Source organism: Natator depressus, chromosome 7 (assembly GCF_965152275.1).
Source record: "Natator depressus isolate rNatDep1 chromosome 7, rNatDep2.hap1, whole genome shotgun sequence".
NCBI classification, from domain to species: Eukaryota; Metazoa; Chordata; order Testudines; family Cheloniidae; genus Natator; species Natator depressus.
In genome coordinates, this window is record NC_134240.1 from 21,098,248 (window position 1) to 21,112,208 (window position 13,961).

General features: G+C 47.0%; 1 protein-coding gene across 2 annotated transcripts in view; it reads right to left on the reverse strand.

Annotated features, from left to right (window-relative positions):
* Positions 1–13,961, reverse strand: part of CHST13 (carbohydrate sulfotransferase 13) — a 66,246-nt gene that overhangs the window by 19,710 nt on the left and 32,575 nt on the right. The window contains exon 1 of one of the 2 annotated variants that reach the window (XM_074959691.1): positions 3,826–3,935. The exons of the other annotated variant lie outside the window; for it this stretch is intronic. Coding sequence (XP_074815792.1) covers positions 3,826–3,862 — 37 coding nt within the window. The 5' untranslated portion in view covers positions 3,863–3,935. Of the gene's footprint in view, positions 1–3,825; positions 3,936–13,961 lie in introns of those variants that run through there. 2 annotated transcript variants of the gene reach the window in all.

The following is a 13,961-nucleotide window of genomic DNA, read 5'->3' on the forward strand; positions in this document are numbered from 1 at the left end:
CACCTAGCTTTCTGGTGACTGTATCTTCAATGCCCATCCACACAACCTACTGGTCTCCCATCCATCTGCCTTTTCTATAGCATTGTTAATACCTCCGCCAGTCTGACACCCATTTCCTACCCTGTCCTCTTCAGTCTGCTGAAGTCCCAGTCTATTTAACAGCATGAAAAGGCCAGGGAATTGACCTACTTCTGCTTGCACCCAACCCAATTTACCTCCCCTTGGCCTGCTACAGCGATTCACTAACCCTTTTGCACCTCTACAGTGCCAGGCCACTGAGGAGAAGGTAGGAAAAGACAGAGGACGGAAAACACAGAAGACTTTTTCCGCAGCAAACCCAGGACCAAACCATACCACAAAATAGAGGGCTGTCCGAGTTCTGAAGATGCAGATGATGTTTTTGGAAACACAGACTGGAATCGTACCTATATAAAGCTAGACGTTGGCAGACGAGGCTGGTATGGGCTGTGCAGAACCAACACCAGCGGTGATTCAGACCCAGAGTCTGTTTTATCTCAGCAGCTGACGTTCAGATTAAAGGTTTCAGTTTGGCTCCCAGGGGAGGAGATATGGGCTTGTGGGTAACAGAGGGGAAATGTGACTCAGAGGCCAGCAAACTGGCCTAGGAGCCAGGACACGTGGGTTCTATTCCTGGCTCGCTGGGTGACCTTGTGGCAAGTCACTTCCCCTCTCTGTGCCCCAGTTTCCCATCCGTAAACTTGCCTCCTTTGAAGAGCACTTAGCGGCCTACAGGCGAAAAGCACTATATCAGAGCTAGGAGGTAGTAATTATTATTATACACAGTAGCAGGAATCTGGAAAGCTGGGTTCTGTTCTCAGCACTGCCACTGACATGCTGTGCAACTCTGGGCAGGTCACTGAAGACCTGATTCTCAAAAGGTGCTGAGCACCCACTGTCCCCATAGAACTTGTGGGCCCTCAGCACCTCTGAAAATCAGGACCTTCAATGTCTGTTTGCCTCAGTTTCCCCATTAGTAAAATGGGAATAAACGATATTTACCTCCCCTTCAGGGGTGTGCAGACTGGTTAATGTCTGAACAGCGCTAAGTGTTCTGCCACAGGAACCAATGCCTTCAGTGCTTAGAAAACGGGCATATTCTCTCTCTGTCTCACACACCACACAATCGCTAAAGGGTTAATCCTGGTAGAAGCACTGATCTCCATATTGTTGCCTAATACACACTCACTTTATCCCTCATTTCCTGTTGTGTCTATGCAAGACCTAAAAGAAGAAGAAATGATAGCTCTTCCTGGAAGTCAGAAATTATGGTCTTGGGCATTAATTACGGTCTGTGACTCCTGGAGGCAGAGAGTCTGAAAGGTGATTGGGAGGAACTGCTTGTATTGGAGGAAGACACCATTTTTATGGCAAGCCTCAAGTCACCCTTCCTGGGGACAGCTTCTCTCTTTTCTTCCTCAACATTTTGAACAAGATCCAAAAAAGAGACCAAGGAAAAACCACTGAAGAAAAACCACAGCAGGCCAGCCTTCATTCTGGAGACCCTGCATTCCAAAGCATGTTTAGGTGTCAAGTAAAACGAATTTACTGCTCTGTGCTTGGCCCTAACATGCATAGAAAAGCTACTACCTAGAGTGATCAATGTTGGTCCAAGACTGGAACAGGAGGGGTCTGAAAGTCAGGATCGAGGTGCATCAGCAGAGCTGCGCTGGATAAGAACGGCAATGTGACACAGCTGTTTCCAAAGCAGCCCTCAAATTTTGTGAAATACACAAGAATTCTTAGCACTTTCCATTCACAGATCTCAATGTGCGTTATCAAGGTGAGCGAGCATTTTCACTTCATTTTTCACACAGGAAACCCGAGGCACAAGGATTAATTGACTTGCCTAAATCACACAGCAAGTCAGTGGCACAACTGGGACTAGAACCTAGATCTCTTGGTCATTGTTGATGGCCATTGGACCACACTGATTAGTTTCTCCAAATTTTGCTACTCCCTCCTCCCTCCCCTGAAATATGAGCAAGTTTGGGGGGGCACAGTTTTGGTGGATAAGTGACTTCCAATAGAATCCACCCGATTACAAGAATAAAAGCACCATGCACTAAAGCAACTTCCTTGTTAACAAAGTAACCGCACCAATAAAAACAGAAGCATAGAACCCTGTGGTCCAATTTAACAAAGGAGAACTGAGACCATATTATTCAATATGGGGGGGTGGGGGAGAGGGAGAGATCTGCAGCCATTGCTTAGAGATTGTCTCATTTTCGATTCCAAAATCCAAAAGGAATTAAAACTGGAAAAATATTTCTGCACAGTCTGCACAATATTTCAGAGTGAAAAATCCAGACATTTTGCAGTTTGAGCTCAGTTTTCCGTCTCAGTTTTTGAATGACGGCTGGAGTACATGTTCCAATTGATGTCTAGAAGCTGTGACGCCGTATGTGGAAAGAGCATGGCAGCAACAGCATTCTCCCAGGGTGATTGTCCCTGCATGCATAATGGGCATTATATACAGCCATGATCTGCCTAGAGGGGTGGAGCACAGGTACTGGGGTGAGGGTGGGGTGTAATATCAATAGACAAAACAGGTCACCCAGCAAAAACATTACACAGAGCCAGGACTAAAAACTTAAGAGGTCCTGGCCCCAGCTCTGCGCTCTAATCAGTAGGTATAGACAGACATAAAGCTAAAAAGTCTTTTTGTTTGTTTAGAGAGCCCCAATTTATCTGCTGCTTAGGGGTAAGTGGAAAAGGAGTGGCACTCACTGACGCTCCACCTACAATCCAAGCTCCTCCCCACTCAACGCACCAAAACAAGACATCAAATCACAGTATATTGTGCTGATCTTCATAATATAATGACAGGTTTCAGAGTAGCAGCCGCGTTAGTCTGTATTTGCAAAAAGAAAAGGAGGACTTGTGGCACCTTAGAGACTAACCAATTTATTTGAGCATAAGCTTTCGTGAGCTACAGCTCACTTCATCGGATGTAATATAATTGACCCTTTCCTTTCTTGTGTGCTTTGATCAGCAGGGAAAAAGGGTAACATTTCTGGCATTTAAATTCCCGTCATTAGTCTTCAGAGTTTAGGCCTCATCGGGATTAATAAAAGCAGTTCACACGTCTCTCAGAGATACTGTTTCAGGCAGTCTGCAAACTTGGGCACACTTCACTGCACAGGTTCACTCTTTGGAAGAGTATCTCCACACCCATAAGGACTAGAGACCTAGGCCCCGATTCTCAGAAGTGCTGAGCACCCTCATTTGCAGCTATAGTCAATGGGAGATGCAGCTGCTCAGCACCTCAGCTGAATTTTTATTTCTAAATGAAAATTTAGATTTTTGGAACACAAGAGAGCCACCTCCTGAAAACCGATGAGCCGGCCCACTTTGACTCCTGCTATTAAACTTCATGTTGATAACATGAAAGTAACATAAAAGGCATTTGCTTATTTAAATTAAAATTTTCTATAAATCCACTGTATCATCTGCTTGGGTTGTTAAATTCACACATTCCTTACAGCTTTGTCAACGCAAACAACAGTACTCCCCTGGTGCAGGAGACCCAGGAAGTGAAACTGACTGGAAAAAGGAAGTGAAATTGACTGGGTTTCATTGAAGGTTCTCCTGTAACACTGGGTCCACTGCCTCACAGCCTCCTCCTAGAAAATGCATTTTTCCCCACATTAAACTGCAGGATGTCACTGACATGCAAGTGCTCATGGGCGACAGTCTGAAATTAGCAACTCTTCCTTCCCGCACAATCCTGATTTGCATCCTTCCAAACAGGATTCTCTGTTCTCCAAGCAAGGGCTTGGGACAAGATGCATAGAAGCGCCTTACCTCTGAACCAGAACATATAAACCCTTGCTGTCAACATGTTTGGTGTCACTAAGTAGCCTCATGCCCCATTACAACAGATGCACTTGAGATAGGAGTCACACGTTGTAGCTGGATTGTATATGTGGAGGTATCATTTTATGGTCAATAACAGCAACATTTGTTCTTGCACACAGAATCTCAGGGTTGGAAGGGACCTCAGGAGGTCATCTAGTCCAACCCCCTGCTCAAAGCAAGACTCAAGGCAAGACCTGAGTGTGATGAGCTGTCTGCCCCACACAAAGGCCTGAATAGGTTAAAACAGGCTGATTGCACTTGGAGGGGAGCCAAGGACTGGTAAGGCCTTGTGGCTGATGAAGCCCAGCTCAGGGAGGAGCTGGGATAGGCTTATAGATAGGAAGTTGGCGGTAGGAGAGGGGTTCAGGGAGGAGCTCTGCACTCACCTCCTAGAGAGGAGGGAGTTGACAAGGTAACAAGGAGAAGTTTTAGGAGGACAGCAAGCCCAGGAATCCTGCATGGGACTACAGACTCAGGCAAGAAGCCGAGAGGGGGCAGTAGCCCTGGGGAGTGGAGGACACTCCCGTGGTAAACGCAGAGGTGGGCCAGACAATAGGGAAGAAAGGTAGGAAAGAGCCCAGGGAAACAGCAACAAGGTCGGAGCTTGAGCAGACTGGTTGCTGGGCATAAGGTCCCTGGGCTGGACCCTGAAGTAGTGGGTGGGTGGGATCCCCAGCCAGACACTGGGAAAGTGGCACAGGCTGGGTAGAGGATCAGAAGACTGGCTGAGACAGTTTGTCCAATGGGGCTTTGTAACCCCAGAAGCGGAGAACTATAGTGACCTGGCCAGAGAGCCAAGTCCCAAAGAGGGAGGAACCCGAGTCCACAGAAAGTGAGAGAGACCACAGGGTGAGCAAACAAAGGAGGGGCATCACACCAGTCGAGAGCTAATCCCCAGATGAGCCACAAGGAGCTGCCCCAGTGGTGCATAGTAAACCCTGTGATGCTGAGGACGGGGCCTCTCCCTCCTCACTCAGCTGACAGAGAATTTGCATGCTGCGGTGTCCTGCCTGGGAGGTTCCTTGGGATGGGAATATCATACTGATCAGCAGCAGGCTACTGTAAACTGCAAGGAGACAGGGATGCAGTGCCAGTTTGCTGTGGATACAGGCAGCTCCTCAACAATCAGCATCAGATATTCCATCCACTGACGACCAGACCAGCAATATATACATTGCTTTTACTTATTCCTTCACTCCGCAGACCATGATCCGTTAAAGGGAGGTTGCTCCGCATTTCTGTCCACTGAGGTATATGGAGAAGCCCCAGCTGTCTTCAAAAGGAGACTTTCCCAATGCTCCAAGACTTGGCTCACAAGCTAGGGGAAAAAGAAAAGGAGTACCTGTGGCACCTTAGAGACTAACCAATTTATTGAGAATAAGCTTTCGTGAGCTACAGCTCACTTCATCGGATGCATAAAAGTGGAAAATGCAATGAGGATGTTTTTATACACACAGATCATGAAAAAATGGGTGTTTATCACTTCAAAAGGTTTTCTCTCTCCCCACCCCACTCTCCTGCTGGTAATAGCTTATCTAAAGCGATCACTCTCCTTACAATGTGTATGATAATCAAGGTGGGCCATTTCCAGCATAAATCCAGGGTTTAACAAGAACGTCTGAGGAACAGGGGAGGTAGGAAAAAACAAGGGGAAATAGGCTTGAATAGAGACTGGGAGTGGCTAAGTTATTATGCAAGGTAACCTAAGTTAACTGTATCCAATTTGCAAATGAATTCCAATTCAGCAGTCTCTCGCTGGAGTCTGGTTTTGAAGTTTTTCTGTTGTAATATCGCAACTTTCATGTCTGTAATCGCGTGACCAGAGAGATTGAAGTGTTCTCCGACTGGTTTATGAATGTTATAATTCTTGACATCTGATTTGTGTCCATTTATTCTTTTACATAGAGACTGTCCAGTTTGACCAATGTACATGGCAGAGGGGCACTGCTGGCACATGATGGCATATATCACATTGGTAGATGTGCAGGTGAACGAGCCTCTGATAGCGTGGCTGATGTTATTATGCCCTGTGATGGTGTCCCCTGAATAGATATGTGGGCACAGTTGGCAACGGGCTTTGTTGCAAGGATAGGTTCCTGGGTTAGTGGTTCTGTTGTGTGGTATGTAGTTGCTGGTGAGTATTTGCTTCAGGTTGGGGGGCTGTCTGTAGGCAAGGACTGGCCTGTCTCCCAAGATTTGTGAGAGTGATGGGTCGTCCTTCAGGATAGGTTGTAGATCCTTGATAATGTGTTGGAGAGGTTTTAGTTGGGGGCTGAAGGTGACGGCTAGTGGCGTTCTGTTATTTTCTTTGTTAGGCCTGTCCTGTGAAGGTGACTTCTGGGTACTCTTCTGGCTCTGTCAATCTGCTTCTTCACTTTAGCAGGTGGGTACTGTAGTTGTAAGAATGCTTGATAGAGATCCTGTAGGTGTTTGTCTCTGTCTGAGGGGTTGGAGCAAATGCTAACATTTGCTAAAAATTGGGACGGGGGGTAGGTAATAGGAGCCTGTATAAGAAAAAGACCCAAAAATCGGGACTGTCCCTACAAAATCAGGACATCTGGTCACCCTAGGATTTTCTGTACTTTAAGCAGCAGAAACCAGAGGTCTGCTGGCCTCAAATGGCCCAAACACCTTGGAATTTGGAAATGTTTGCAAAGCAAACCTGAATTTTGCAAATGGCTTTTTCTCCCCGTTGTGCTGAACCAGGCCCTCATATACAAGCATTGAGGGGCCTCTGGATTGTTTAAAATCCACTCTGAATTTTGTGGCATGAACCCATGTTTATTAGAAAGGAGTTTGATGCAGAGAGAGAATGAGATGGGGGGGGGTGGACTTCATGCACCTAGGATATTGAACAAGATGTAGGTCAGGTCCGAGGGTTTTAGGTCCCATGCCAAAACCTGGGACTCATGACTCAGCTGGTCACTTTGGAGGGGTCCATTAAAATCACATTTATTTATTTATATGGAGTGGAGTTCCTACTGTCTACGTCCACCCACCCTGAGCTTCAATTTGAGAGTGAGTTAGGTTCTCACAGTAATGTCAGTCAAAATGAATGTGCTTTCACCTGGATTTGCATCAAAGCCATCAGTGGACCTCAGAGCACTGCAAAGTAGAGAGGGTAACCTGCCCCAGAATTTGAAGGGGTGCTTTTGGGGTGGGGGGAGAGGAGTTGCGTACTGAGATTTACATCTGGTCCATTGTAGAGATAAGGCCAGCTGCAGAATTTGGATCCAGATCTGGGTTCAGATTCCAAACCATTTTGTTCCCCCTTCCCTCAGTTAAGAGTGCACTGGTCTATGCCTATAGCTGGGTTTGTCTCTATGCAGATGGCTCAGGGAACCAAGACTGGGATGAAATCCAAGCCCTGAAGTGCTTCCTGTGGCTCTGGCTTTCATAGCCTCAGTTGTGCCCAGTCTATCCAGTGGTGCATGTCTGTAGCAATGCAATTCTGGCATCCTACTCTGTTGGGCTGGCTTTATTATAATGTGCAATATGCTGGAGGGATATTTCATTCCTTTGGAACCTCTGCACAGGTAACCTAGGACCAAACTGTGCCCTGGAGTAAGCAGGAACAACTTGCATTAAAGTCCATGGGAAATGCATCTGCTGGCACCAGGGCTGCATTTGGCTCCACATCACTCTCTGCTTTGTCCCTTCACACTCATTGCAGGAAATTGCAGGATTGCCAGTCAGGCTTATGACGAACAGAGGATTATTCTCCTTCCCCTAGCTTTCAGAGTAGCAGCCGTGTTAGTCTGTATTCGCAAAAAGAAAAGGAGTACTTTTCCTAACATTCAAAAAACAGTAGGAGAACACTTCAACCTCTCTGGTCAATCAGTAACAGACTTAAAGGTGGCAATTTTGCAACAGAAAAGCTTCAAAAACAGACTCCAAGAAGAAACTGATGAGCTTGAATTAATATGCAAACTAGATACGTACCATTAACTTGGGTTTGAATAGAGACTGGGAGTGGCTGGGTCATTACACATATTGAATCTATTTCCCCATGTTAAGTATCCTCACACCTTTTTGTCAACTGTCAAAATGGGCCATCTTGATTATCACTACAGAAGTTTTTTTCTCCTGCTGATAGCAGTTCATCTTAATTAATTAGCCTCTTACAGTTGGTATGGCTACTTCCACCTTTTCATGTTCTCTGTATGTGTGAGTGTATATATATCTTCTTACTATATGTTCCGTTCTATGCATCTGATAAAGTGGGCTGTAGCCCACAAAAGCTTATGCTCAAATAAATTTGTTAGTCTCTAAGGTGCCACAAGTACTCCTGATCTTTTTGCAGATACAGACTAACACAGCTGCTACTCTGAAACCGGTTTTCAGGTGAGCTTGGCTTTCGGATTTCTCTGTGAATAGGGAGGGCAGTGCTGCCGAGTCAGGCACTAGATGAGTTTCCCACCTGTAGCAATACCAGTGTAGCTCAATCCTGGCCTAAAGTTCCCCCTTCTCCCCCATCTCCTCCCTTATCCTGGATCTCCTTACCAGCTCTGCTGATGCACCTCAATTCTGACCTGCAACAAACCCTGCTATTCCAAGTCTACCCCCTGGAACCCCAGCTCCTCCACTCAGTGCCAGAATGCTTGTCTTGTGTAGCAGGAAGGCTAGGGTTTGGCAGGAGGGTTAGGGAGACTGAAGAAGGCTCAGGGTTGGGCAGTGCAAAAATCAGGATACAGCTTAGAAAGGGAAGTTCATAGAATCATAGAAGATTAGGGTTGGAAGAGACCTCAAGAGGTCATCTAGTCCAACCCTCTGCTCAAAGCAGGATCAACCCCAACTAAATCATCCAAGCCAGGGCTTTGTCAAGCCAGATCTTAAAAACCTTTAAGGATGGAGATTCCACCACCTCCCTAGGTAACCCATTCCAGTGCTTCAACACCCTCCTAGTGAAATAGTGTTTCCTAATATCCTAGACCTGCCCCACTGCAACTTGAGACCATTGCTCCTTGTTCTGTAATCTGCCACCACTGAGAATAGCCTAGCTCCATCCTCTTTGGAGCCCCGCTTCAGGTAGTTGAAGGCTGCTATCAAATCCCCCTCACTCTTCTCTTCTGCAGACTAAACAAGCACAGTTCCCTCAGCCTCTCCTTGTAAGTCATGTGCCCCAGCTCCCTGATCATTTTCATTGCTCTCCGCTGGACTCTCCAGTCCGCTGGACTCTCCGCTGGACATCCCTTCTGTAGTGGGGGGCCCAAAACTGGATGCAATACTCCAGATGTGGCCTCACCAGTGCTGAATAGAGGAGAATAATCACTTCCCTCGATCTGTTGGCAATGCTCCTGCTAATGCAGCCCACTATACCATTAGCTTTCATAGCAACAAGAGCACACTGCTGACTCATATCCAGCATCTCATCCACTGCAATCCCCAGGTTCTTTTCTGCAGAACTGCTGAAGTTGCCTATCTATGTACGTAGTCATGTTTTTTGAAGCCGGAATCAGAAGTTAGAGGATTTTTTTTAAAGCATCCTCTCAAAAATAATGTAACCTGATCATTTATAGCCTTCCAAAAAGGGGGCACAGTGGGAAAGCCAAGGTGGTAATTTCCATTAGCTGATAACAGGCAGTCTTGCAACCAGTATCCAGAGGCACCTCTCTGCACAAAGCATTCACCACCACATGGAGCAGAAGGAGCCTGGCCATTCACCACTGAAGACTTTAAGGGCATCCAGGCTGCCCAGAGAGGATAGAGTTCTCAGACACAGGACCAGGGGCCTCACCAGAGGCAGCAAAAACAGTGCCAAGGAGAATGGAGGGTGCTGAGCAGAAGAGTCCAAGACAAACCAAGAAACACTTAGGCATTTCAGACGGTGGTGCTGTGGGGGACACACACATGGGCACTAGACTGAGAAACCCACCAATCCCATTCCCCACTGTAATCCAGATTGGGAGCTGAACCCAGGGAACTGGAGCTGAAAGGCTCCACTGCACCTCCCCAGCCCTCCTAACTGGCCCTTCTTAGGGTACCAATGAATTAGACACATGCCATTCAAGCCTCCTGCCCTAGATCACACCACAGGGGGTTCAGCAGCCTGGTCTAATTCTCATCATCTTGCCTCTTCCACAGGAAAATGTGAGCGAGAGTCCAAGTGGCCTTGTCAACCAAACCACTGAGCTCTGCCCTGATACAGCAGCCTTCTGAGCAGCAGCTTCCAGCAACACTCCAGACGCAGCCCCTGCCAACCCTGGCTAGGGAACAGAGCTGGCACCTACCATCACTGTGGACACAAACACCTTTCTGAAAAAATAAGGAGCCAGCGTCCCTGTCTGACACCATGTCTTGTCTGAACACTTCCCCGCCCTGTTAATCCATAGGCTGAGCCATCTCACCTCAGCCCTGGGCTCCATTTCCCTTCCTCAGCCTAGCGTGAGTCTGGAATGACTCCAGGGACCGGGAGCGTAACCATGGAATCAAACTAGTAAGGTCTGAATCCAGCCCCCTCTCGTCACCTTTCTGGGAGATGCCTTTCTCCAAGGCCCGGCAGTCCAGGCTGCTCAGCACCTCGGAAAAATCAAGCCATTATTGGTCCAAGGTCCACCGGTTAGAGGAGGAAGGTGGGGGTTAGGAGATCTGGGGTTTAGTCCCTGCTCTGCCGCTGAGTCCCTGGGAGACCTCAGACAAGTCACGTCCCTTCTCTAGGAGTTAGTTTGCTCACTTCTAAAAAACCAGGGATCCTAGTCTTCACCCACCAACCGGAGATTTAAGGATGAAAGCTCTGTATAAATGCAAAGCATTTTTCTTTTTTTAAAAGCACGTCAATCTGCTTTGAAATGCTTTTGATTAAAACTGAAGTATGCCCTGGGCTTTGGTTATCTGCCATGCACTCCAGTGCACTAAAACCATCTATAAAACTGCAGCCTTCACTCCGGAGTCTAGTCACTAGTAAAGCCTTGTCTGCACGCTCGAGGTGTACTGGTTTCATTATATAGGTATAGTTGAAGCAGTACAGCACCCTAATGTGGGCACAGTTATACCCATATCAAGGTAATAAGCTATTCTGGTATGAAGCACTTTTATACCACTATAATGGCATCCACACAAGGAGGCTGTAACTGCTTATCCTGGCATAGCTTATTCCCCTTTCTAGTATAGCTGTGCTGTGAAGTGGTGTGATCCTTGACTGACAGAGCTGTGCTGACAAAAGCCCCTGGTGTAGACAATAATACTGGACTGGCTTGTTTCATTGGTGGGTGGCTTTACGAGAGTGGTACGAAGTGCAGCTTTGCAAGTACAGCTGGGTCGGCACTAGTGTAGTACACTTGCCACTATCGAACACTAGTGTTGCTACACTGGTAAAGTGCTCCTAGCAGAGACATAGCCTAGTATCGCTATTCCCACAGGGGAAGGGGAAGAAGCATGGTACAAGGCACTTCTACACAGACACACTGGGTCCACAGTAGGGGTTGTACTGGTATTACTATGTTGGGAAAAGAAAATCATCCCCCTATTTGACGTAGTTCTACTCGTACAACCATCTGTCTGTAGACCAGGCCTCAATCTTCACCAAAGTGGAAACGCTGATAACGCTCCAGCCAGAGGCTTACGTGTTCCTAGGGTGACCAGATCACAAGAGTGAATATCAGAACACATGGGGGGGTGGGGGGGGGGAGCCACAGGTGCACAGCCCTGACCGGAGCCATGGCAGAGCGGGGCACGCAGCCCTAGCAAGCTGCAAGAGGGGTGTACAGCCCCTGCTGCAGCCCACACCACAAGCCACGGGGCAAGGACTCATGGTTCCAGCTCCAGCCCCCAGCAGAAGCCATGGGGCCAGGGGCACAGGATCCTGGTTGCAAAGTCAGACCCAGTTGCAGGGCAGGAGAGTGAAGAGTCCCAGTTCTAGCCCTGGCTACAGCCCCAGCCACACAGTCACAGAGGGGAGGCCCACAGTCCTGCCTTCAGCCCCAGCTTCAGCCACCGACAGCTGAAGCAAACTACATCACAGAGATCTGGAATCAGTGAGTGTCATGGCCCCCCTGACTAAATTGTAGACTTAGCTGTAATCCATATTTAAACATTCAGATTTATTTGTACACTAAACAAACAACAGGGGTAAAGGGCAGGGTTTTTTATTCAGTCAATAAATCAACTTCCCAATCTGCATACCTCTCAGACGTGGCAGAAGTCTAGTACTTCTTGGATGACTTTGCCATAGTCATAGCTTACTTCTGTGCAATCACAAAGCTGTAGAAGTCCTTGCAACTCATCCAAAAATTCATTTTGACAAGGGTTTCACATCGCACCAAGTCTATGCTGCTTCGATTCCGGACATCAGTCCATGCACCTTTCATGATTGAAAATACATGCTCTGTGTATGTATTGCTTACTGGTATACTGAGCACGTATGACACCAGCTTTGTCACGTTCAGGAATTCAGTGCTACCGCCCTTGTTTCTCAGCACTTGAGACCAGAGTTCCCCAGCTGAGTATTTTCCAGGCTCCAACTTGGACTTGAGTACTGTATCATCAAAGACATCATCAGAGAGCTGATCAAGATCCACTGTTTTCTGTAGGTTTACAGCTGTCGCGGCCGCAGACAGATCCTTGTATTCAAATGCCCTATTAACTTTGATGTTCAAGCACTGGGTATTGAGCAAGTAGCCAGTTGTTGAAAAATCAAACCATTTCTCCAAATATAGGATCAACACATTGTCAAATTTAGTGAAGTCTTTCTGGAGACATGCAGCAGTGACTGGCAGCATCTCAGATAATGCATTTTCAACTTTGGAGCCAAAGAATGTCATTCTTCCATTGCTGAAGTTTAATTCTCAGAGTATTCACTATGGCATACATTTCACATGCTGTCATACTCTCATCTTCCAAACAGAGCACAGTATCATTGAAGATTTTCAGGACATTCTGGAGGAAAAACAGATGAACCTCAACTTTGCTAGGCCCCTCACCTTGTTCACCGTTTTCCACGTCCGAGAACAGCATCCATAGAGATTTTGGGCACTCGTCGCTGGCCAGAGAAACTAAGTAGCACTTAACAGCCTACCACATATTTACAAGCCTGTTTACAAGTTGACATTGAGACTCTGGTGATTAAGACGTTCAATCGTTTCAGCAGTTCTGCGAAAAAGAGTAGCAGCATTGAAGAATACGTTTGACATGCTGGTTGAGTCTTTTCCCAGATGTAGAGTATTGCTAGCATGTTTCACGGCATTGTGCACAACATGGGCAGGGCAGTTTGCAGGCAAGATATTTTCGTTTTGTTTTTTTAAATTCTGGTACCCTGATTGCTGCTTTCCGTCATTCACGTTTGCATTATCAGCGCAGTAGGAAGGCACTTTGTTCCGGTCTAGTTTGTGTGTTGCAAGTTTTTCAAGTAATGTGTTGCTTATTGCCTCTGCAGTCTCTTCGCTTTGCTCATACAAGTCTAACAGTTTACCGTGGACCCCATGTTCAGGTGGCCAGTATCTCAGCGATAAGGGGAAAGTTTTCACATTGCCCTTGTTAGAGGCACCTGTGGCAAGTGAGGAATAGGGACCGTCTGGCTTGCTGAGGTCTTTTCACATCCTGCCAAGAGCAGGGACAGCACATTTTTGATCAATGCCTCCACTTTAGTCCGGCCACAGCTGACGAGCTTCGCAATCGTGGAATCTGGATACACGGTAGGCGCCAGTTTAAGTTCACAGTCACACGAGCGATAGGAATGTTGATGGACTACTGTGTGGTAAACTTGAGTTCGCTCAGCAGCGATAACCTTGTTATTGAAGGCTTCGTTTGGCCTGCTGGAAAAATTTAAGACAAGGATATTGCTCTTGTGAGTCTTGGTGTTTTGGTCATGATTTTTTGAATCCGCATGATGCTTAACATTGGACTCACCGCCATGGCAAATGCTAAATTCCTTCCTGCGTGCTTTACAAAAGGCTTTTGAATCACACTCGTAGGATTTCCAAATCCAGGTGTGAGCGGTTTCCCATTCTGTCCTGTATCTACACTGTCTTCTTTGGTTTTTGGGTAGTTGGCTCCTCCCTTGCCGTTGCCATTTTGGGGTGGGGTTTTCGGCTGAAGACCGTTCGCTAGATAGCTAGCCAGCCACTGAAAAGAGCCACGCAGTCTCT